This window comes from Schistocerca gregaria, chromosome 3, assembly GCF_023897955.1.
Source record: "Schistocerca gregaria isolate iqSchGreg1 chromosome 3, iqSchGreg1.2, whole genome shotgun sequence".
In the NCBI taxonomy this organism is placed as follows: domain Eukaryota; kingdom Metazoa; phylum Arthropoda; class Insecta; order Orthoptera; family Acrididae; genus Schistocerca; species Schistocerca gregaria.
The window spans coordinates 166,471,941-166,496,312 of NC_064922.1; the positions used below are offsets into that span (position 1 = coordinate 166,471,941).

The window sequence follows — 24,372 nt, forward strand, 5'->3', positions numbered from 1 at the left end:
TTTAACTAATTTGTCTCTGATTTTATTCTGAGAAGCTCACTAATATATGCAAATACCATAAACGTAAATTTGATTCAAAAACTACTTTGAGTGCAGTGAAACGCAGCTGGACAGCAACAAACTCTTTAGCGCGCAATCCCCGCAACGACAGTAGTTGTGAATCTTAGAGTATGGACGCAAAGAGAGAGAGAGAGAGAGAGAGAGAGAGAGAGAGAGAGAACTGTTAATCTGTATCTTGTGGAAAGAGGACGCGTTGCTAGGCCGTCGCTCAGAACGTGTTGTTACTTTTAATGAAAATTGATATTTTAACGATAAAACCGAGTAAAGCATGTGTAAGAGTTGCCAAACATTTATGAACACAAACTTTCTGGAAGTGAAGAATAGAAATATCTTGTTTTTGGAAAAGGAGATGAACTTCATTGTCGTTCCCGTCTATCAATCGACAGAATTGTAAGTGTATAAATTTCACCATAATACAGGAAAAGAAATGCATTCTCTATAGTTTTCATTCAATAAGTAACAACCTCTCATAATTTCTTAATTACAGTAATTGGATTATGTTCTTGTACAATAGTATGGTGCTGAACTCCACTGACCAAATTTGATTTAGCAGGACGTGTAGTTTGAAGAAAGTCTGTGTGCTTTTCTCATGAAAAGAGTCCCTTAGGTATGAAAAGCTACGAAAACTTGGGCTCAAATCTATCCGCAATACGGCCAAGTAACTAAGAGTCGTATTTTAAACCTTAAAGAACAATAACTTCCTCCAAATTGTAATACGTTACCAACTCGTGCAGAAGCTGATCATTCAAGGAGACAGCAACCAAAAATTCAGGTACCACTTACGACTTAAAGTGAAATTCTCAATCAAAAATCAGTCTCTCTCTCTCTCTCTCTCTCTCTCTCTCTCTCTCTCTCTCTCTCTCCAAACACATATATAAATAGTCATATTATTAAGATAAGTCATTTCATAAGTAGGGATTTTCCAGTACGACCTTTTCACGAGTGTACCGCGAATGTCAGGAATCCGGTAAAATATCAGTGCAAGAACGGGACCGACGACGACTGAAGAGAATCGTTCAGCCTGACAGAATTGCAACCCTTCCGAAAATTGCTGCAGATTTCAGTGCTGGCCCATCAACAAGTCTCGGCGTGCGAACCATTCAAGCAAACGTCATCGACATGGGCCTCCGGAGGCAAAGGTCCACTTGTGCATCCTTGATAACTACACGACACAAAGCTATACGCCTCCCCTGTTCCCGTCAACACCGACACTGGCCTGTTGTTGACTGGAAACATGTTACCAGGTCGGACGAGTCTCGTTTCAAGCCGGCCGCGGTGGTCTAGCGGTTCTAGGCGCGCAGTCCGGAATCGCGCGACTGCTACGGTCGCAGGTTCGAATCCTGCCTCGGGCATGGATGTGTGTTATGTCCTTAGCTTAGTTAGTTTTAAGTAGTTCTAAGTTCTAGGGCACTGATGACCACAGTAGTCCCATAGTGCTCAGAGTCATTTGGACAATCTCGTTTCAAGTTGTTTCGATCGGCTGGATGTGTTCGAGTCTGGAGACAACCTCATGAATCCATGGACCGTGCATGTCAGCAGGGGACTGTCCAAGCTGGTGGAGGCTCTGTAATGGTGTGAGGTGTTCGCAGGCATAATGGACCCCTGATACGTGCTCATACCACTCTGACAGGTGACACATACGTAAGCATCCTGTGTGATCAGCTGCATCCATTCATCGCCATTGTGCATTCCGACAGACTTGGGAAATTCCAGCAGGATAATGCCACACCCCACACATCCAGAATTGCTACAGAGTTGCTCCCCACCGAACTCCCCAAACGTGAACATCATTGAATAGATCTGGAATTCCTTGCAGCGTGCTGTTCAGAATAGATATCTACCCCCTCGCACTCTTACGGATTTATGGACAAGCATGCTCCACTTCTGCGTGCTCGTGGAGCCCTACACGATATTAGGCAGGCGTACCAGTTTCTTTGGCTTCTCGGTGTATATGCAACGTAACAACAATCTCCAGAGGGTGGACAGCGACAGTCAGAGTGTCAAAAAGAACCGGAGGAGGAAGACGATATATAACAGTAAATAAGCGATCTAGCCAAGAAAGCACCAACTGTTGTACCCGGACGAACACCTTGGCGGCCAAGGGTTCGAAGAAACCATTCCGAGGCATTCAGCGCCAGTCGCAATTGGTGATGGCACTAAAAAATCTCTCCTCTCCTCTATCGTCTTTTTATATTCTTCTTAAAACAAGGAAATTTTATTTATATATCAACCTTAAATTGTTATTTTGAAAAAATTTACTCTTTGTAAAATGTTGGAGAGGAAAACAAAAATGAAAACTACAAAACAGGTGTAAAATGAGAAGTGTAAGATGAACTACCTGTATTACGTCTCAATTATGCCCCGTAAATGTTCGATGGCATTCATGTCGGGTGATGTGGCTGGCAAAATCATTCGCCCAAATTGTCCAAACTGTTCTTCAAACTAGTCGCGAAGAATTGAGGCTCGGTGATATGATGCAGTATCACCCACAAAAAAATCCACCGTTGTTTGGGAACTTTAAGTCCATAAATGACTGCAGAAGGTCTTCGTGTATCCGAAGATAAACATTTGCTGTCAATGATCGGTTAAGTTGGACCAGAGGACCCACTCCATGTCACGCGAACACAGCCCGCAGCGTTATTGAGCCACCACCAGGCTGCACAGTGCGTTGTTGACAACTTGGGTCCAAGGCTTCATGGGGTCTCCGCCATACTCGAACGCTACCGTCAGCTCTTACCAACTGAGAACAGGGCTCATCTGACCAGGCCATTGTTTTCTAGTCGTCTAGGATCCAACTGATACGGCCACGAGCTCAGGTGAGGCGATCTCGCGTCGGTCGTCTATTGCCGTAGCCCATTAACGCCAGATTTCGCCGCGTCTGTCCAGACGGATACGTTGGTCCTACATCCCACACTGCCGTCTGCGATTACTTCTCGCAGTGTTGCTTGTCTGTTAGCATTGGCATCTCTACGCAAACTCGGCTGCTCTAAGGCGTTAAGTGAAAGCTGTCGCCCACTTCATTGTCCGTGGTGACAGGCAGTGCCCAGAATTCGGTATTCTCGGCACGCTCTGGACCCTGTGTATCTCGGAATACTGAATCCCTTAACGATTTCCGGAATGGTTTGTCCCATACCTCTAGCCCCAAGTACCATTTCGCGTTCAAAGTCTGTTAATTCCCATCGTGCGGCCGTAATCGCGTCGGAAAACTTTTAACGTGAATCGTCTGAATACAGATGACATCTCCACTCAGGCACTGCCCTTCTCATACGTTGCTACAGCCACTGTATATGTGCATATATTGTTATTGAGCCGTGGCGCTCGTTACTGGCGCGCCAGTCTCTTGGATGTCCATTATCGATCCTTTGGTGTTTCTTATCTTTGTTGTATTCCGCATCGCGGGCGGGTGGCAGTTGACGTTTGCTCGGACTACCTGCTGAGACGCCGCGAGGTACGAAGTGGGAAGCAACCACATATATGTGGAATTGGTTGTACGCGGTATGCCGGTCCAGCATGGAGGATATGTGATGGTTGCCTGCCTGTCTGCCCTCCTGATTTTGCTCGCCGTGCCTTGCGACCGCCTTGCTTGGGTTGGTGCCTGGTGTATCCTACACGAGCCATACCGGACGCCCAGCAGAAGTTAAGCAGCCTTGTGTTCCTTTAAAGAAAAGGAGCAAATGTATAAGACTTTTTGTAACCAATTTTGGTGGCCTCTTAAGTGTGGCCTTAGCGTTTACACTGCCTGTGGGGACAGCTAATTCCTTTAAATTTAAATAGTTGGGGTTCCCTGTCCTTTATAATCTTTTGGGGGTTTTATTTGAATTTTCTCTATGGGGTTCCTTCCTTGTGCTTGGTTAAATGTTGACTTGTATAGCGAGAAGTGACTCCTGTTTAAAACTCGAAGAATGTGTTTGATGTTACTGCCGCCTCCGGCATTCATCTTTTCAATTAAGTGTTGTCATTCCTTAGAGCGACCTTGTGTCACTCCTCGTTAATTAATGCTGGTTTATGTGTACTTAATATTGAATTGGCCATTTGAATTAATATTTTGGAGTGCAGTCTACGGCATCCTCATTGTGCACCAACCTTGTGCCCCGGTATAGTACCTTAACTTTCAGTGGCACGAGTTATTTCCACTACCGGTTTTACTGATGTGCTCGCTTCAAAATTTTGTCTTGTGTAAGTTTGCCGCATGTGTGTCTGGCAACACAGGGATGAGCTTTAGTGAGACTTCGGTGCTAGTCAGTTAATGGAATCTTGATTTTGGCTTGGCATCCACTGAAGAGTTTGAGTGGAGCGTAGTATGTTTGATTTGTTACTCATTTAATTACTGTAAGTTTGTTTGTTTAATGGGGAGCAAGACGTTTACAGGTTGTTGCTATTAACTCTCCTAGTGGCTGGGTGTTGCTAATTCGTTCCAAATGGCCCACTACTTATTCAATGGCAAGGCTGTAGATTAGTTGGTTACTGTGAGTACAAATTCACGCTATTTATTTGTTGCCGACATTGTTAAAGTGTCTGTGTCGTGATTCAATCACTAGCTACGTGTTTGAGCTGAACTGATATAAACCTTACATTGCCTCCTTAAAATTTGTTGCCAGCAGAAACCCTTAAGAGAACTAAGTTTTGTCACTGCTTACGTTAACCTTTGCTGGGAGCAATATTTCATGTGGTTAAATTTTGTCTTGAAATGCGTAGTTCTCTGAAGTAATAAACGAGTGATAAAAGAAAAAAAGCAAAGGGGCCTGGTCCTTCCTATTGTGTCCGGTTTGTAACAGGTATCAGTTATGTTAAGATATTTCTGATGATGACGGCGTGTGCATTCGAGACGCGTAATTTTTTCCATTGTGAGTGGTTGTGCGTAAATTCTTGCTTCCAGATTTTTAATTATACGGGCCATTCATACATTCAGTCTTCAGAGCAGAACGCAGCCATTCTCATTGGTCGTTCCCGTTGGCCGCTAAATACTAGAAATTATTGCCTCTTGCAAGGATTTTTAGCAAGTTTATTTCGAGCAAGTGGTTGAAAACAGCTGCCGTCATGGGAATCACTAACCCGCCAACAATACTATTGAGGCAGGTTTGGGAAAGACTAACGCATCATCGCAATTGCACGATGGCTCTCGCATCCCGAGCAAGTACGAGGACGACTGGCGCGGCTGGGAGTTCAGGATGGAGCCTGTCAGCACGCAGGTGGGCCCGCCTGCCTTGGCGCGCCTGGGCAGAATCCGGGGAAGCCCCGCCGCGCCGTCGCCGAGTGGAGCAGCCATCGGGCGCGCGGCGTTGTTTCGATCCGCCAGCTCCGGGCTCTCGCTCCCACGCACACACACACACACACACACACACACACACACACACACACGCGCGCGCATACACACACACATTACTGGCGTTATTGCGGCTTAGTCCGCCGGCGCAGACGTCAGGCGCCGCGCGCTCTCCCTTTAAGTAATGAGCGCCGGAACGGCTGTGAAAGCCCCAGTGATTGATTGTTGCGCGCGGTGGCGGTGGTGGGCCGAGCCGAGCCGCCGGCCCGGTATTAACCTGCCGCTGGAGCGGCGCGTTGCGAGCGGCCGAGTATCGACTGCGCCTGCGGGGTGCTTTCCCTCCCTGCTCCAGTAGCGGAGGGCTCCCGCGGGAGCCCGACGTCGCACTAGCGCGCCACCTGCCGCATTATCTGGGGACAACGCGCGCGCACTTGGCCGCCCGCCGGCGAAATAACGCGCGGCCCGGCTCCTTGCTGCGCGGCCGGGGTCGATGCGGCCCGAGGACTGTGGAGGCGTAGCGGCGGCGCCTCGAGCTACAGCCGCTGCCCGGCGAAGGCGACGTGTTTCATTAGCAAACCATTAGCACAGCCAGTCAGAGTTCGGCACTGGCAGTAACCGATTATACGATGTATAACATCTAAGCGGTTATACGGAGTGTAACATCATCCGTTATCGGTTGAACAAGGATATGCGGAAATTAAAAGACCTGTATTGGGAGCGATATACGAAAGATATGGAACGACACTTTTATGAACCGCAAAAGAAAGTGTGGTGAATACTCCAGTAGCGAAAAGAGGACATTAATGCACACATTCGTATACACAGTGTAAGAAACATTATTTTAAATTACAGCATAAGAACGTAGCTGTACCGTGAATTTACTATCAAAACCATTTCTTTAGAATTTACTTTATTTACTAGCGATTCATTAAGAACATTAACACATTTAATCACACTGTGTAAGCGTGGAAGTAGTTGCCAATTGGTAACTGACGAAACAAATTAATTTTTTTTAAATAAATGGTAATTTTATTCCAAAAAGCCCCTTTTTTTATTTTTTTGAAACATTTAAAATTATAATCAAAAGCACCATGTAAATATCAAGTTTCAATTTATTCAGAGGGAGAAACACCTTATTTTTTTATTATATATGTATTTGGATAGTATGAGCTTTCGGGCTGAGAATCTTGCCGCTCCCTTTTAACAAGGCCGTAGTCACGACTCCTCACAACAACCTCTGAAAGACTACACTGGTGCAAATCTGCAACACACCAGATTACTTTAAACTAAAAATTTTAACAACTCTCTCTCTCTCTCTCTCTCTCTCTCTCTCACACACACACACACACACACACACACACACACACACGCACACACACACACACACACATAAGCTATGCACCCCGTAAGAGGGATGGAAATGGTACAAAACACACACATTAAAATTATTTGCCACCGAAAATGCAACTTGTTTCTAAAAGAACTCTTACGGTGGAAGGGTGGCAACTTTATATACTAAAATGACCATTTAAATAAAATCCATAAAATGCAGTTTTACATAAAATATAGTAACATGCTCTACATTACACATACACCACCGTGCAAGATGATAGGCAAGATAAAAATATATTTCAAAAATCTGCCTTTACACCTTGAGCAATAAATTCGTTAACACCAGATCCTACAAACATGAGAGAGGCAGCTATTAACGTACAACAGACCGACAGACAGATAGACACTAACTGCCTAACAAATGCGGACGAGAGACAGACGAGCAAGCTGGGGACGACAGACTGACCACGAAAACAAGCAGAATTTAACAAGTAAATGAAACAACATATCTCCGATCACTTAACTTCTAATAAACTGCGATTTCTGGCAAAGACCTGGCGCAGCATCCCCAACGCTCTCCCGAACCGTCCGCTGCCGACCGCTGTCGTGGTTCGACTCATGTTGCTCTCTTGTCAACCGCGAAGCCACTACCCCTTTCTATACGGCGGAGCCCACTGGACTCACGTGGGGACCGCACATCCGCCGACGCTCAAGGCGGACAAGTCACCTTGTGTCTCACTGAGCGACCGATCCAACCGCCAGTCACCGATGCCCAAGCAACTCGAGCAGACTGGCGGCCCAACGCGCAGACTCTGCAGCACTCCGACGACAGAAAAATACTCACTGTCGCACAAATAGGAACGAGAGACAGACCAGCAACTGGGGATGTGAGACTGACCCAACATCACTCGGACTGACCAACTGACCAGACTCGCCCGACTGACCTCCTACCGAGCTTATGGCGCCCCTTAAATGCACGTGAACAGGCAACCTTTCCCCTTTCCCACCATAGGAAGACACCAAAGCTCCGATTGCCACAGCGGCGCCACCGCCAGAAACGGAGGCCGACTGCTTCACACAACGCGCAGCGGCGCGCTCTTCAAAACAGCAATTTTTACCACGGCTCAGAAGCATAGGTGGAAATTGAAACCAGTCACTAAATCACAGACAAATAGACTTCTCATTGGAGGAAATATGCACTGTAATAAAAGAAAATTACAATGGAATGAATGCCCCTAGCTGCATACAGGCGCTGATGTAAGTCAACGGGGACAGTAGAAAATGTGTGCCCCGATCGGGACTGGAACTCGGGATCTCCTGCTTACATGGCAGACGCTCTATCCATCTGAGCCACCGAGGACACAGAGGATATTGCGAGTGCAGGGAAGTATCTCTGGCACGCCTCCCGTGAGGGCCACATTCCCAACTTATTATCCTGCATCATATTCAGAGTGCCCCTGCCCATTATACTCATGTCCGAAAGAACAGGTACCATCTTTATATAAGGCTCACTGGCCATTTGACCATCTTCTTCTCTGCGGATGCACAAACAGTGCTCGAACTCGTACTGGATTCGGCAAAAAGCCGCGAGTAATAAATATAATGGGTAGTGGCATTATGAATATAGTGCGGAACAAAAAGTTGGGAATGTGGGTCTCGCAGGAGGCGGACCACTATCCTCTGTGTCCTCGGTGGCTCAGATGGATAGAGCGACTGCCATGTACGCAGGAGATCCCGAGTTCGAGTTCCGATCGGGGCACACATTTTCGACTGTCCCCGTTGACTTACATCAGCGCCTGTATGGAGCTAGGGGGTATTCATTTCATTGTAATTTCATTCTAACGAGCTGCATGGCCGCCGATGGTATGTGTTCTTTCGGACATACCCGAAAGAACAGATACCATCTTCATATATATAACAAAAAGACTTAAAAATAGGAAATCTCCACGGCCAGATGGCATATACAGGGCGTTCGGAAATTCCGGTTACAAACTTCTAGGAAACGGTTTTTGATTTTGCAAGGTATCAGTCATACAGTATTTTTTAAAGGAAAACACCGCCATTTGACCGGTGTATTGTTTATCTAAGTACAAGACGTGTTTCGGCCATATATGTTATTTTCAAGTATTTGATTTTATGTCTTTAACATATATTGCAGGACACTTAAGATGTTGTCAAGCCCAAACTTGGCCATAAATTAAGAAAAATATTGGCACCCCCCACGAAATGCCAGACGTACAACCACCATCTTGTAACAGATCAGTAAATAATCGTGGGATCACGTCGTATTTAGTGAAAACATGCTTACGTTGGTGAATAAAATATGAGCACATGTTCTTAAAATGTAATGATAGTGAAATCAAAGAGTGCGAGTAATAGAATAACTGAACACTTTTGGGGAGGTTATTGAGGCAGCAAGACGTTGGATCCGAAGTCAGCTAGTAGATTGGTACCATGTAGGAATACACGCCTACCCGGGAAGGTGACGTAAGGCCGTCGCATTCGATGCGGGTTGAGTTAAAAATTACGGTTTTGTAGCCATAGGAGAGGGGAATAGTACTGCATATTGAAATCCTGAATAAAACCAACCTGCTTTCAGAAAAAGTGTGTTACATTACGTATTGGACGCCCCTCGTATGGATTAGTTAGTAAGATGGGTCGAGAGGTGACAGAATGCCAGGAGCGAGCGAGCATGTTTGGACGTGCTCACGACCATGGCATGAATGAACTTGCTCAAATCGTTGGTGTATCAAAACGGACTGTCCAGAGAATCTCCAAGGAGCTGTGTGCCACTCGCGGCCATGAATATGGCCTAAACACAACTGTCGTAGAGAGACGCTAGCAAGAGAGAGGCCAGAGACGGCTGTCACACCTCGTCAGTGACGGTCGGTTTCAGTGTCAGTGAATGTACCAGCGCGTCTCAACCAGTTTCGTAGCGAACATTACATCCAGTGGACATTTGGATTCGAATACCTACCAAAAGGTCGTTGCTCACAGCTGTACGTAAAACTGCATATCTGTAAAGAATAGAACGGAGGTGGTAGCGAGTATACGCATATTATGTGGTCCGACGAGTCGCAGTTATTTTTTTTCCCTCCAAATTATGCATGGCGCCGAGTGCACGACGGCAGGATGAAGCATTTTTGTCCTGTGTGCTTGTTTCTCCGTCTACGTGAGGCCCTGAGTAATAGCTTGGGATACTTCCACCCCAATGGGCGGTAAATTGACAGTGAGATGAATTGTTATAAATTTGTACGAAGGCAACCGCACAACCGTATGAATACCTCACCTGCCTGCTAGTGCACATTACACTCAGAACGGAAACAGACTGAATGTGTCAGCGTTAACGATGCATTTATACAGTGTTGTACTGTCTCAAGGAATTGCCTGGTCTGTTGAAATCGGTCAACAAAAATATACGTTCGCCAACCGCAGAGGCAAATCGCCTGTTCGATTTTGTCAGTGCTACATTTGCCTATTTAGGACAGCTGTAACCAGGCGAATTACCTGGCTGCTACATGCTGTCGATACGTCATCCGATTCTGACTACCAAACTCTTCGCGTTGCTTTATAATAGTAACACAAGAACTGACTTCACTCGTATCCTTGCTGTACCCTTCTGTAAAACGAAAACATTCTAAATCTTCATATCCACTGGTTCTTCCTGCCTATTGAACAAGCTACCCCGTCGCCTATGCAAAAACCGGCTCCATTTTGCATTTGAGAAAGAGCTAAATAACCTCCTTTTGTAGCTGCAGTAATTTTTCTTTTAACAATTAACATAATGGCCGTTCCCTCTTGTTCAACAGAGAAGCAAATGCCCTCTTACTCCTTCTTTTTCCAGCCATTTTTTCCCTCCTTCAGTCATTAATCCTATCTTGCTTTTCTCGTCTCTTCGTTAGTCGCATTCGTCCCCGTTCTCATCTTCTGTTATTTATATTTCTGTCACTCCTCGTTTTGATTGCTGCCAAGGTAAAAATATCTACCGACTTGTGTAAGTTATTTGTATCACCTTCCTCTTCGCAAAAGCTGGCCGCTGTGGCCGAGCGGTTCTAGGCGCTTCAGTCTGGAACCGCGCGACCGCTACGGACGCAGGTTCGAATCCTGCCTCGGGCATGGATGTGTGTGATGTCCTTAGGTTAGTTAGGTTTAAGTAGTTCGAAGTCCTAGGGGACTGATGACCTCAGAAGTTAAATCCCATAGTGCTCAGAGCCATTTGAACCATTTTTTTCTCCGCAAAACAAGCAGAACAATGTTTATTTCTGTTGTAGCTCTTACTGTTATCAGTCCTTTTAGATTCCATGCTTCGAGCATTGTAACATAGGTAGATTTAGCAACATACGTCATTAATCAATCGACCCATCGATCGTATCTTGTGGCTACGACTCAGTTTCATGATTGATCTATTAATAAAACAAGGTGAGTTCCAGGTTGAAAGAGAAGACCTTACGGATATTGCAGGAAAAATAAATTAATGAGTGTAATAAAAATGACTCACACACGGCCTTTGTTTTCTCTATGCTTTTTACCGTTCTGTAATGTGTACTCGCAACGGTGACTGTTCTGCATTCCATTGCAGGACTGATTAACACTGTACATTGCCGGCCGCTGTGGTCGAGCGGTTCTAGGCGCTTCAGTCCGGAACCGCGCTGCTGCTACGGTCGCAGGTTCGAATCATGCATCGGGCATGGATGTGTGAGATGTCCCAGGTTTAGGTAGTTCTAAGTCTAGGGGACTGATGATCTCAGAAGTTAAGTCCCATAGTGCTTAGAGCCATTTGAACCATTTTTGAACACTGTACATTGCGAGCTGTTTCAGCCAAATTGGTGGCCGGTGCACTTGACAGCAATCGGCAACAATTTGCCGCAAGCTTGCCAAGTTGAGAGTTTTTCGAGCTTAATCGTCATTCGTTATCGAAATAAAAGCGAAATCTGCTTACATATCTCGTCGAAGCTGCATTTAGAGATGAGAAATTTGTGCCCTTGTGAAAGATATAATACCCAGAGATGGTAAAGGAGATACAACGGCATGCGTACATGCATTGATTGGTAATCGGATAGTGATTACAACATTTGCCTTTTTCCGAAAGGAGTGTAGGTAAGCTTCTGGTCCCTGTTGATGTGAACGAGCGAGATGGCGGACTGTTTTGAGGTACAGCATTCGTGTTCGTGCAGAGCGGGGCTCAAACCCCGAACCGGTCACAAAATTGACATCACTACTCTGGTCTTGATGACTACATTGAATATTCTGTTTGGTTCGCATACACAGGGCGAAATCATAGCTGCAGCTAACCCAGGCTGATACGCGAGTGTGAATTATTTATCAGAATACTGACTACTGCTTAATACTGCCAGTTGTCCCGCAGTACGTGGAATGAAAGTGCTCACGAGACAGTCTCTCCCAACACATTCCTCTTTATGGTGTTCGTGTGGACAGTGTGACTGGCTATTAATACTGTCTTCCAGCGCATGCCAATGCAGCCGCTTGCACTTATTTTTTTTTTTTTTTTTAAGTCAGCTAGAATCGCTACGTTGACATTACTTTGACGTGTCCTGCTATGTACATATCTACTCGTAAACGCCAGATAAACCAGAGTGCGTTTCTGATCTATCTAAAAACTCTGAAGATGAAACTCACTTTAATTATACACCTAGAAACAGTAGTTTTACTTGTTTATCTCTTGAATTTGTGACACACTTCGTCTCCTAATTTATAAAGTTGCATTTCCCCAGGAATTGTTTTTCGCTTTAGCGTTGCAGTGCTGTTAAAATTTCGTTGCAGCAAAACATAGTGCCGATGTACGATTTCAAGTTCAGTTTGTCGATTGTGTTCGTGTGACAGTTGGTTAACAGTTAATTAAGTCCTGAACTTTTTCTAACTGCTTTTGTTTGTTTTGTTTCAGATAAGCGGTGGCAAAAGTACTCCAAGGTAAGGCGCTGTTTCATTTGATCGGTAAAGTAGAGCAGCAAGCGCTACTTTTATTGTCTTTTTATTGCTATTGGATTACTGTGTTTCTGTCTTATTTTGCTCATCGAAAGTCACTTTCTTCTAAACGTAAAAGTCGAGTACCATGGAAGCGCGTTGGTCATTGCGCCAGCAAAACTTCAGGCATTCGGAAGAACCGACGAAGGCGTTCTCACTCCGTGGGTAACTGTTAATTCTCGTGTTTCTCCAAAAAGTAAGAGACGAGTGAGAACTGTTAATCTGGATACTGTAGGATCATTGTCGGACTATCCAGATCACCAGCAGATACTGTAGTAAGAAATCGCATGGGCAGCACGTCTGAAACACCCCGTGCACATACTTTGTGGGATGACTCCATCAGTACCTGACAAAAGCGGAAGAGAAAATTCATTAAGGAGTCCCAGAGGGAAGCCATAATACAGCTCCTCGGGCGATACGGCCGTCATCCGCGCGTGTAGGCCTATTGGAGTTCTTCAGTTCAGTGCACTTCATTGTAGTAACTCTGGCCGTCTTTAGAATGAGAATTTTCATTCGGAAACATAACGCGCTAGCAAGGAAGTAAAGTAAGACTGACATAGGGGTCAAGCGGGAAACGAGCCACTACCTCTACTGGACAAGAATGAGGCCTAATTAATCATCCCAACATTTTCCTAAAGTTATTTAAATTAGTGTCGCCGGAAGGAACTGGTACAATGCCTTAACAATACATGGAAGCCGCACATGATCGACGTCCATAATGTCCCTTTATTATTGGAGACTAAAGCATATCCTAAGCTCGAACGTAATTTCGTTCTGAGGGGAAAAAACCTTCTCGACAAGTTTCGAGGAAGCGCTCGTGTGGAAGCACAGCTCGTGGTTTCCCATCCGTTGTCATGCTGATTACTGGATGCTGATAAACCTATTTATTCCCTCTTTCTAAACTTCCAAAAGGCTTACGACGCTGTATTCCACTGCCGTCTGATAACCGACGTTCGATGAGACAGAGTATGATCGGTTCGAAGAACCTTTGAAGCCTGTGCTTTGTACTGGACGGCGAATGTTCGGCTGATGTGACAGTAAATCTGGTAATGATGTCAATAAACATTTGTGATGTGATCAAATACGGTCAGCATTAGCTAAAAGAGCCACTCGAATGAAAACTAGCTAGATGGAAAAAAGTGAGTAATCCGTTTATTACTTAGAAAGTAATCGCCATATCTGTTAATACATCTATCTCATTTTGAGACAAGCCGGTGGGTACCTTAATGAAAAAATGTTTGCTGTTGCCTACTGTAATGATTCTTTATCTACGTGACCATCACGGCACTCCAACTCCAGTTCTCGATACCAGTAATATCGTACTACTTTTCTGCGAAGTAACAGACATATTTTTGTGACAATATTCACATTTGGTATTATTAATGTATAGGTACTCCGATGTATCGGTATATTACAGTGATATGGTTCTTGTGTGTGTTCATTTCTCTGAGACTGTCATAATCTTTGACTTACTTGTAACCGTAATGGCGCGAATGCGCACAGAGCAGTCTTTGTTTCACTTTTCCAGAAGTTAAGTTGTTATTTCGCTTTCTAGGAGAACATTCAAGTCTTGTGTTCGGTTAAAGTGGAAATTAAATACATGAAGATTGATACAAAACTGTTTTCTTGATGATGTGACTATTAAGAAGAAGTATATGCGAATTTACAAGGAGTTTAATAAAAATGTGGCTTCGTGAACACCAAGTCAAAAATTATTTCTACCATACCATTGTTATGATCCGAGATCGTTTGATCATTAAGAATTTCCTGAAAAATGCATTTGTTAGGTCTTCAAATATTGCTACAATACAGATCTGGACCTTCTACCAGTCATAGTGGAATCACCCTAGAATCAACAAAATGAGCCATAACAACTTCGACGAAATCTACGTGGGAATCCATTCAAGATAAGTGCCAAAATTAATGACTTTTTTTACAGTGACTGCATTATTTCCATTCTGACGATACCATCCACACTCAATAACTTTGTTGTTGCCCGATAAAGCGAACATATGCTGCTTGAGCAACGTTATTAATCTGATTTCTAACATACTTTGCAAGTGGTGGTATTGTTAAACTACGGAACCATGACTATGCCCAGGTGCGCACTCTTCGCGCGAAGCAAATCGACGCCCACGAATGTCTTTCATCAGGGCTCCAAAAAATATGGAAATCACATGGGGGGAGATCGGGACTGTATGGAAGATGTGTAAGGGCTTCCCAGCGAAACTTTTGCAGCGTAGTCCGAAACAACCTTGGCAAAATGAGAGCCCGCCCACAACCTCCATACAGTCATCATCTTGCGATTCCCATATTTGGTGCCCTGAAAAAAAAAAAAAGCATTCGTGGCCGTCGATTTTTTTTCCGAACATCTGGGTACAATTATGGTTCCGTAGGCAACCGCAAACATAGTTCCCTGAAGGCACTGACCGGCATATCTCACGCTGGTACAAATGTAGTAACAGACTTGGCGATTACTTTACAGTTTACTTACTTTTTCCAACTGTCTCGTTTTCATTTGACTGCTTCTTGTATAGGCCTGCTGTATGCTGGCCGTGCTGTTGCCTGCAAGGAAACTTCATTGCTGGATGACTGTAAGGAAGTTTAGTACATCTTAGATGAGATATTTAGCATGCATTTCTGGCAATATTTCTTGTCGCCATAACTGTAGCTTTATATCTGTTAGTGGTTGCTCTGTATTTCTTGTACAGTTTTTATGTCTGAAGATAACAAGTCGACTTTTGCGGGTGTTAGCTTTAATGCGCCATGAGCTGAGCCATTTTCCTAAACTTTTGAACATGGCTGCGCGGTCAGCGACCGTTTACAAAGTAAAACTAAAGCAGTAACAGTCCGCGGTCGCAAAAAGAAGTCTTTTGACCTAGGTTTCGGCGCTACTATGAGTGCCTTCAGGAGAAGTAAAATAGTCAAACTGGCCTATGACACAAGTACAAAATTATAGGGAAAAATATTTTAAGTCATGACTAGCAGTACGAAAAAGTAACAGTACTTACATGTCACGTGTAAAAATAAGTATCAAGTGATAAGGCTTTAGTGACATTTTTCCATTTTTCTAAGTTTGCCGATACATTGCTTTTTTGTTTCTTTTATGCCTTCCGCTATCTTTTCGTGGTACGAATATACATTGGCATCTCCCCATAATGGTAAACTTTCGTTGCAGATTATTTGGGAGAGGTGTCTAAGCAAGTGTCTACTTTAGCTATATAGTCATGGCGATAAGACTGCTTCCTGTGGTACTCCAGCTTCTAGGTAGAAAGTCGCAGAATATTTGCACCTACCGTCACTGTTGTGGGCCTGTCGTCCACGTCGTCATCCACGATGGAAGCGATTAAAATTCACAAATAGCACATGTGTAAACAAAAGAACCATATAGTACCAGCAAACGTAATACAAAACAGCTTAAATTCCACAAATACATTTAAAAACTTGAATGCAAAGTACGAATGTTCCACAGTAGTATTTATTTAATAGCTCTCTACGAACCGGCTTTCGGCTTCTTACGCTATCGTCAGATAACTGAATACTAAACAGATAACCTCCACAACTTCGGTGAGAATTCATAGGTGTACAAAGAGTCCTGTGCAAAGACGTGTGACATTTTATGACTATATCGATGCCAAACGCAAGCATAATGTAATACCAAAAGAGACTGTCAACAAACATATGTTATAGTACAGTATATATCAAATATATTTTGAAAATTGATTGAAAACAATTGAAGAAATAGCATACAGCAACGGTTATAGTCCTACCGTAACGTCCAACATACTCAGAATAGAGAGAGAGAGAGAGAGAGAGAGAGAGAGAGAGAGAGAGAGAGAGAGAGAGAGGATAACAGCACTCGTTTATCCACCACAGGAGCACCGCAAAACCACACTGACAACAAATGGGCCTCCATGCTGTGTGTAGCTAGGACTTTACAGGTTCGTGCCATGAAATTAAAATCCATGAAATATACCCCAGCTTTTTACTCTAGGAACACTTGTTCAACAGTAAAGATAAGACTCCACCGATAGAACAGAGTGGAATTTATAGAATTTCCTGCAATCACTGTGGCAAATTATATGTAGGTCAGTCAGATAGTGCTATAACTACTAGACTGACTGTGGAGACTGAAGTTTCCGTCTTTGCTGAACAGGCTCTGAAGGAACATCATTCATATGATGTGAAATGTGATGTTCTGCGCAAAGGAACTAAAAGCAGCTTACATTACTTGAAATTCTGGCCATTAATACATACCAATCAAAGAATCCTGATGTGGCCCTTAATGACCAAACACAGTTCCATTACTCACCTTTACTGCAGTATCAGCCTGATAATATTTCTGTCATCATTAGATGGAAACGGCAATGAGCGTACGGCGTCAGTGGCCGGAAGTTCCGCCAAGTGCAGGTCTTATTGAGTGCGACGCCACAATGGGCGACTTAAGCGTCGACAATGGGGATGAAATGATGATGAGGACAGCACAACACCCAGTCTCTGAGGGTAGAAAATCTCCCACCCCAGCCAGGAACCGAACCGGGCCCCCGTGCGTGGCGTTCCATAGCGCTGACCGTTCAGCTATTGGGGCAGACACCATTAGATGATAAGGGCCTTAAACGTTCCACACTTACATTGCATGGACTTCTTTCTCCCCCTCCCTTTTTCAGTCGGTTCGTAGCATTCACCAGTCTGTCCATCTGAGATAGTAGCCTGTGCCATTACTCACTTGTAGATCATTTTGGGCTTGGACTTTCACGTAGTTTTAATATTTGAATATACTGTAATATAAAGTTTATTTATACAGAGTCTCTTTAGGTATTGCATTACGCATGTGTTTCGTATCGATATAGTATTGTACAGCAGTCTTTCTACAACTATGAATTCTCGCTGAAGTTGTGTGACAATCTACTTCGTATTAAGTTTCCTGATGATGGTCTGAAAAGCCGAAAGTCGATTCACAACGATATATTAAATAAATATTATTGTGGAACATTAATATTGTGCTGCCGGCCGGGATGGCCGAGCGGTTCTAGGCGCTACAGTCTGGAACCGCGCGACCGCTACGGTCGCAGGTTCGATTCCTGCCTCAGGCATGGATGTGTCTGATGTCCTTAAGTTAGTTAGCTTTAAGTATTTCGAAGTTCTAAGGGACTGATGACCTCAGATATTAAGTCCCATAGTGCTCAGAGCAATTTGAACCATTAGTATTGTGTATCCTAAATATTAGTATGTCTATGTTCCACCAAGAAACGACGGAGTATTACACTAGTGGCCATTACAATTGCTACACGATGAAGATGACGTGCTTGGGGCTTCAGTGTATCTCATGTTGCTTCCGTGGGAAAGTTGGTAAGACATTGAATCTTCGTACCAAGTGCCCCGGGTTCAAACCTCAATGAGGACATTTTTTCTGTATTATGTGTGAAAGAGCTATATGGGAGAACGTGTTCATAACATGAAAAAGGGGTGTTTGGAGTTAATAGCAATGTTCTCTTGGCAGTGTGCTTTCGCTTCATTTCTTTGAAAGTAGTAACCCCACGGAATAAATTAGTAGTTTCACAAAATATACAGTCAGAACAGAAAATGTAGAAAAAATTGCATCACACATGGGGAAGTAATAGTAGTATTAATAATAATTAACAATACACAAAATAATGTCGGTATTAAATACTTAACGTTCAGCTAACGAAGCCAAAGCAGATTGTCCAAAGAACATTGCTACAAACTCCGAAAAGTCATTTTACATGTCAGTAATATGTTCCACGCGTAAACAGTTAAAAAAAATCATGTGACGCTTGAACGCGGGATCTTTGCTACGACAACCGCGCGCTGTATCTCGTCACCCACGCGAGATCTACGAGGCTTGCTCCAAAAGAAATGCACACTATTTTTGTAAAAATAGAGTTTTCAGACTGAATGTGGGAAAGTTTTACAGTGTGTAGGTACAGCTTTCCCGCTTGTTTTCGAACTTAGTTCAACCTGTTCCCGTGAGTGGCGCTGTCACAGCACGTCTTCAAGATGGCTGCTACACTTGACGTTCGTCAGAAGCAACGCGCTGTCGTAGAATTCCTGTGCTGTGAAAACGAGACAGTGGGAAACATCCACAAGAGGTTGAAAAAGGTGTCGATCACAGTACAGTTAGTCGGCGGGCAAGCAGGTCACGGCAAGCGGGCACGGCAATATTGAGGACTCGCAGCGGCAGGCCTCGTACTGCACGCACTCCTGACAATGTGCACAGAGTTAACTAAGTACTGACTGCTGACAGACGCATCACGGTGAACGAATTGTCACGCTACGTTGGGATAAGGGAAGGAAGTGTTTGCAGAATAATGAAACTGTTGGCGTTAAAAAAGGTTTGTGCCACGTGGGTTCCCAGGATGTTGACAGTGGCTCACAAAGAAACAAGGAAAACGGTGTGCAGCGAGCTTTTGGAACAGTACGACAATGGTGGAGATTAATTTCTTGGAAGAATTGTGACATGTGATGAAACATGGCTCCATTAATTTTGCCTAGAGACGAAGAAGCAATCAATGGAGTGGCATCATGCAAATTCACACGAGAAGAAAATATTGAAAACCACACCTTCTCCTGGAAAAGTTACGGCTACGGTGTTTTTCGATTCCGGAGGACTTGCTTGTGAACATCATGGCAAATGGATCCGCCATAAATTCTGATGCTTATGTGACGACACTGAAGAAACTTCAATCTCGACTGAGTCGTGTTCGATCACATCAGCAAAAGCAGGATATTTTGCTGTTGCACGACAATGGACGGCCACATGTCAATGAGAAAAGCATGGAAGCGATCACAAAACTTGGATGGACAACACTGAAACACCCGCCTTACATTCCTGACCAGGCATGTGACTATCATCTCTTTGGGAAACATAGTTTGATGATGATGATGACTCCCTTGTGCACGGTGCCAAGCAGTGGCTCCAACAGGTTGCTCCAGAATTTTATCGTGCGGGTATACAGGCGCTGGTTCCAAGATAGCGTAAGGCAGTTGAGGGGGATGGAGATGATGTGGAGAAATGAAAATTTTGTTCCTAAAGGATGTATCTACACACTGTAAAACTTCAAACATGTAGAATAAAAGATGGATTAAAAAAAATTGCGTGCTTTTCTTTTGGAGTGACCCTGTACAATACCATCCCTCACAGATGTGCATTTCCTGTCCTCCGTAGCGGTAGCGATACTTTGTTACCGTTTACGCATGTTCTACTGGACGACAGCGTACAGTACGAACTGAATTAATGTTTTGGTTTGTACTCCATCGACATACGACGTTCGGTACCGACTGAGTCGTGAGGTCTGGGGAGTCAGTGGTGCTCCGGCTGCTCTAGCGCCTGAAGCCAGGCAACCCGTTCCATACCCGTTAGATGCGGTTGCCTGCTTTTCGCATCTGTCGACACCGTACGTAGTACTCGGGCTGTGACGTCACTAGAGACAGTGGCGACCTCCCTTTCTCGTCGGCCTCACGCCATTGTCTGCCTGTGCTCACTCTCGCTCGCGCTGCGCCGGCCAGTGGAGAACACCAGCGCCCCGAATAAACAGTTGGCCGCGCCTCGCGTACAGTAAGAATATCGAGCGGCCGGCTGCCTGGGGCCTGGCCGGAGTCACGCAGGCGCGGCCCACGCCGAAAGGTTAACGCGGCGCCGCTATCTCGCATGCGACGACCCGCGCGGCCGGCGGCGCGCCTCGCATATGCAAGTACTGTGGCGCTGCGGCAAAAACTGCGAATGAAATGTAATGGCCATCTTCGGCCCGCGCGGCCTAATTAGAACCGCGTCGCGTCGCGTTACGTTACCATTCCGCCTTTGCGACCTTTGTTTTTGTGTGCCGGCTCGGGGCTACGTGCCGGACCATCACGTCCGCCGGCTCTGGGCGCTTCTTGCTTTTTTCTGCCGCGGCGGTCGCCCGAGCACTGTGCAAACACGATCCATGCCCGGTCGAAAAAGGCGGGCCCACTAGATTCCAGGCGCGACGACGCATGCTTCCGTTCGCAGTTTTCGTTGACGTGCCTCAACGAATGATATACCAAAACTTTCAGTCATACTCTGCAACTATTACATTCATATTCAACTCAGCGCTCTACAACTCGCACTGAATAATAACCAACACCCCCACCCCACAAAAAAAGAAAAATCCTTGCATATATATACTCTCTCTCTCTCTCTCTCTCACACACACACACACACACACACAGAGAGAGAGAGAGAGAGAGAGAGAGAGAGAGAGAGAGAGAGAGAGATGAACGTAACAGAAATCATTACACGTTATTCCAACGTATACTTCATTAGGTTCGCAACAAACAGGATGAGACACATACTGAACCCACTGTATTTACGTCTTGAAACCACAGTTTTCGACCAGATATCTATAATTAGTGACACAAGACTTAGAGTACATCAGAACAAAAAGGGCAAACAAAACGAAAAATGGGAGAAAAATGTTCGGAAGATACAAACACGTTTATGTTTCGTAAACACACGTGTAGTGCGTCCTGCAGCATGTGACCAGATGATAGGAAACACGGGTGCCAACCAAAAACATGAAGAACTTCAAGCAATCACTCATTTACATAAAAAACTAGGCGAATTATTTATAATCTTCTAATATCACGCATATTACAACGAAACTGTATCATTCTAGAGCCCACTGATGATACCACTGATGAAAGGCGAAAAGTGCCTAGGAGAAATGAAGTACACGCATCAAGAACAGGCGGTTTTTATTTACTATACAAATATTTCTGCGCTTGCTGCGGAGGATGGACACGCAAACAAACTCGTTATTTGAGTTCTCTTTGTTAAGTGTGATTCAAAGCATTTGTGTTCCCCATGATTAATGTGATTGTAATGGTAGAAAACATCCTTAAACATGGAAATAAGGCGATTCCATACCCGTACGACACATTTTATTCCTCTATGTGTGAGAAATGTTTCCTGGAAGTGCGCCTGGCTTAGCTGGGTGGTAACATGCTCGCTTCCCATGCGAGCGGGCCCGGCTTCGATGCCGGGCCAGGTGGGAGATTTTCTCCGCTCGGGGACTGGGTGTTGTGTTGTCCTTGTCATCGTTCCCCGGATGGGGCATCCCGGCCAACGATGCCTACGCCGATTTCCTGGAGGTCGGGCCATAACTATTCGTTACACCCCGTATAGAGAGGATCCGACGGAGAGCGGTGCGGTTCATGCATTGCGGATATGCTCAACAAACTCCAGTCCGAGATGCAACAACAGAAGCCTATCGCATCACAGAGAAGCTTATTATTAAAATACACAGGCCTTCCGTTCCAAGAGGAGTCGGGAAACGCAATACTACTTTGCACATACAGGGTGCGTTCCGAAAGTAATGCAATTATTTTTTTTAAAGTAATTTATTGAACAGATTTGCACAAACACTTAAAATTCTTCAAAGTACTGTCCTTGGGCCTCTACACATTTTTTCCAGCGACTCTGCCATGACCGGTACGCGCCCTGGAAGGCGTCTTCTGGGACCTCTCGCAAGGTCTTCGTCACGGCGGATTGGATCTCGTCTATGGATGAGAAACGGGTTCCTTTCAGGGCTGACTTAATCCTAGGAAACAAAAAGAAGTCAGCTGGGGCGAGGTCAGGACTATAGGGGGGGGGGGGGGGGGGCAGCGTTGGCACCTGGTGTTTGGCCAGGAACTCGCGGACTCGTAGCGCGTTGTGGCAAGGCGCGTTGTCGTGATGGAGTTGCCAGGTAGCGGAGATGTCCTTTCTCGTCCTGACGACCTTTTTGCGGAGTCTTTCCAGCACATCCACGTAGTAGGCAGCGTTAACTGTCTGTCCTTGAGGAACAAACTCCTTATGGACCACTCCTTTGCTGTCGAAAAAGACAATGAGCATTGTTTTCACTTTTGATTTGCTCATTCTTGCCTTTTTGGGCTTGGGGGACTGATCAGTGTGCCACTCAGAGCTTTGGCGTTTTGTTTCTGGGTCGTATTCAAAAACCCAGGTTTCATCACCAGTGATGACGTTGTCCAAATAATCAGGTTCAATTTCAACACGTTGCAAAAGTTCACTTGAAATTTCCGCTCGGTTGGTCTTTTCGTCGTCTGACAACACCTTGGGCACGAGCTTGGCGCACACTTTCCTCATCGCTAAAACCTCAGTAACAATGCGATAAACAACAGTAGACGACAAGTTCAGTTCATTGGCAACCATCCTGATACTCAATCGACGGTCAGAGTCCAACAGTTGTCGCACACGAGCCACATTGTTGTCGGTTTTGCTGGTTGACGGCCGCCCAGAGCGTTGTTCGTCGTGAACCTCTTCCCGGCCTTCCTTAAAGGCCTTTAACCACCTCGAAACTTGTGAGTAGGACAGAGCAGAGTCCCCGTAAGCCTCACGAATCATTTTGTTAGTCTCCTCAAAAGATTTGTTCAGTTTAGCACAAAACTTAATCGCGTAACGTTGCTCGATCGTCGATTCCATTTTTTCCGTGACACGGTCGGCGCGCAGAGGTTTACAATAACAGACGTCCTGCCGCTTCCACAGCTCGGAGAGCACTGAAACCGGTTTCGCGGCAAAGCTTAGCGTCCCCCCCACCTACTCCATGTGGCCCGCTCCCACTCCGATTACTAGGAGCGGCGCGGGAAATTCAATTGCATTACTTTCGGAACGTACCCTGTATGTCTCGAGAAATAATCACGATTATAAAATATTACAGCCCACAAGAATGAAGCAGGGAAGAGAACAAATGACAGTGGCACCAGTAAGCAACCTCTGCCACACACTCTAAGGTGGCGTGTGGAACATAGATATAAATGTAGATGTAGTGGCAGAACGAAAGCCAAAACTGATACAGATGTAACCAGAAAATCCAAATTGTGGAGTTTAATTTCGATACATATTAGATATAGAAACAAGTAGCGACTGAAACTGTTCATTATTATCATCATTATTATTCAACGGTATGGTTCACTGTAGTTTACAACTCCAATCACTGAATATGTAAAACCGTCCTTGGTTCAGAATCCACGTTTAATTGTACATTCCCATACAAATTGCTGGGGAAGTCTGACCTAAGGAGACGGGGGACTTTGAATAGGACTATGGCGTCAAATCAACGTTCTGGAAGGCAACAGCTTTACATTTTTTATATCATTAAATACAGTTTTTATTTAATTTAATCGTGTGGGTAGGGCTCCCCGTTGGTCAGACCGTTCGCCGGGTGCCGGGCTTTCAATTCGACGCCACTTCGGCGACCTGCAGTCGATGAGGATGATAGGACGATGATGAGGAGGAGGGCAGCACAACACCCAGTCCCTGGGCGGAGAAAATTCCCCGACCCAGCGGGGAATCGAGTCCGGGCCCAGAGGATTGACAATCCGCCATGCTGACCATTCAGCTACCGGGGGCGGACTTTAAATACCACAACCTAACCTTTCAATAAGTTCACAGCGATACTACCCCAGTAGAAACTTTCCTGCGGTTGGCAGCATCAGTAGTTGCAAAAACGAGGGCCAAATGCTGGAGCAGTTGTAGTCTTGGTTGAAGTAACCTGAATGTCAGATCACAACGCTTGCTCTTTCCCACCTTCGCATCCACTGACACCTTAGCCACCGAGCGACATCCCTAATCCAAATACGGCATGGCTCTGTGACGCATGAGACCCTAAGATTTATTTGCTTCTAAAAGTGCATTTTTAACTAAGGACTACGCATCTAACTGTACAGTTTATATGCTTTCTAGTAAATAAACGTGTGAG

General features: G+C 45.0%; 1 protein-coding gene and 1 long non-coding RNA gene across 3 annotated transcripts in view; one reads left to right on the top strand and one right to left on the bottom strand.

Moving 5' to 3' along the window:
• The window catches only part of LOC126355778 (tyrosine-protein phosphatase Lar), a 1,814,905-nt gene that overhangs the window by 194,389 nt on the left and 1,596,144 nt on the right, over positions 1 to 24,372 (top strand). For both annotated transcript variants that reach the window (XM_050006182.1, XM_050006183.1), the window contains exon 3: positions 12,558 to 12,583. In XM_050006182.1, coding sequence (XP_049862139.1) covers positions 12,558 to 12,583 — 26 coding nt within the window. The remainder of the gene's footprint in view (positions 1 to 12,557; positions 12,584 to 24,372) is intronic.
• The window catches only part of LOC126355779 (uncharacterized), a 297,536-nt gene that overhangs the window by 187,000 nt on the left and 86,164 nt on the right, over positions 1 to 24,372 (bottom strand). The window lies entirely within an intron of this gene.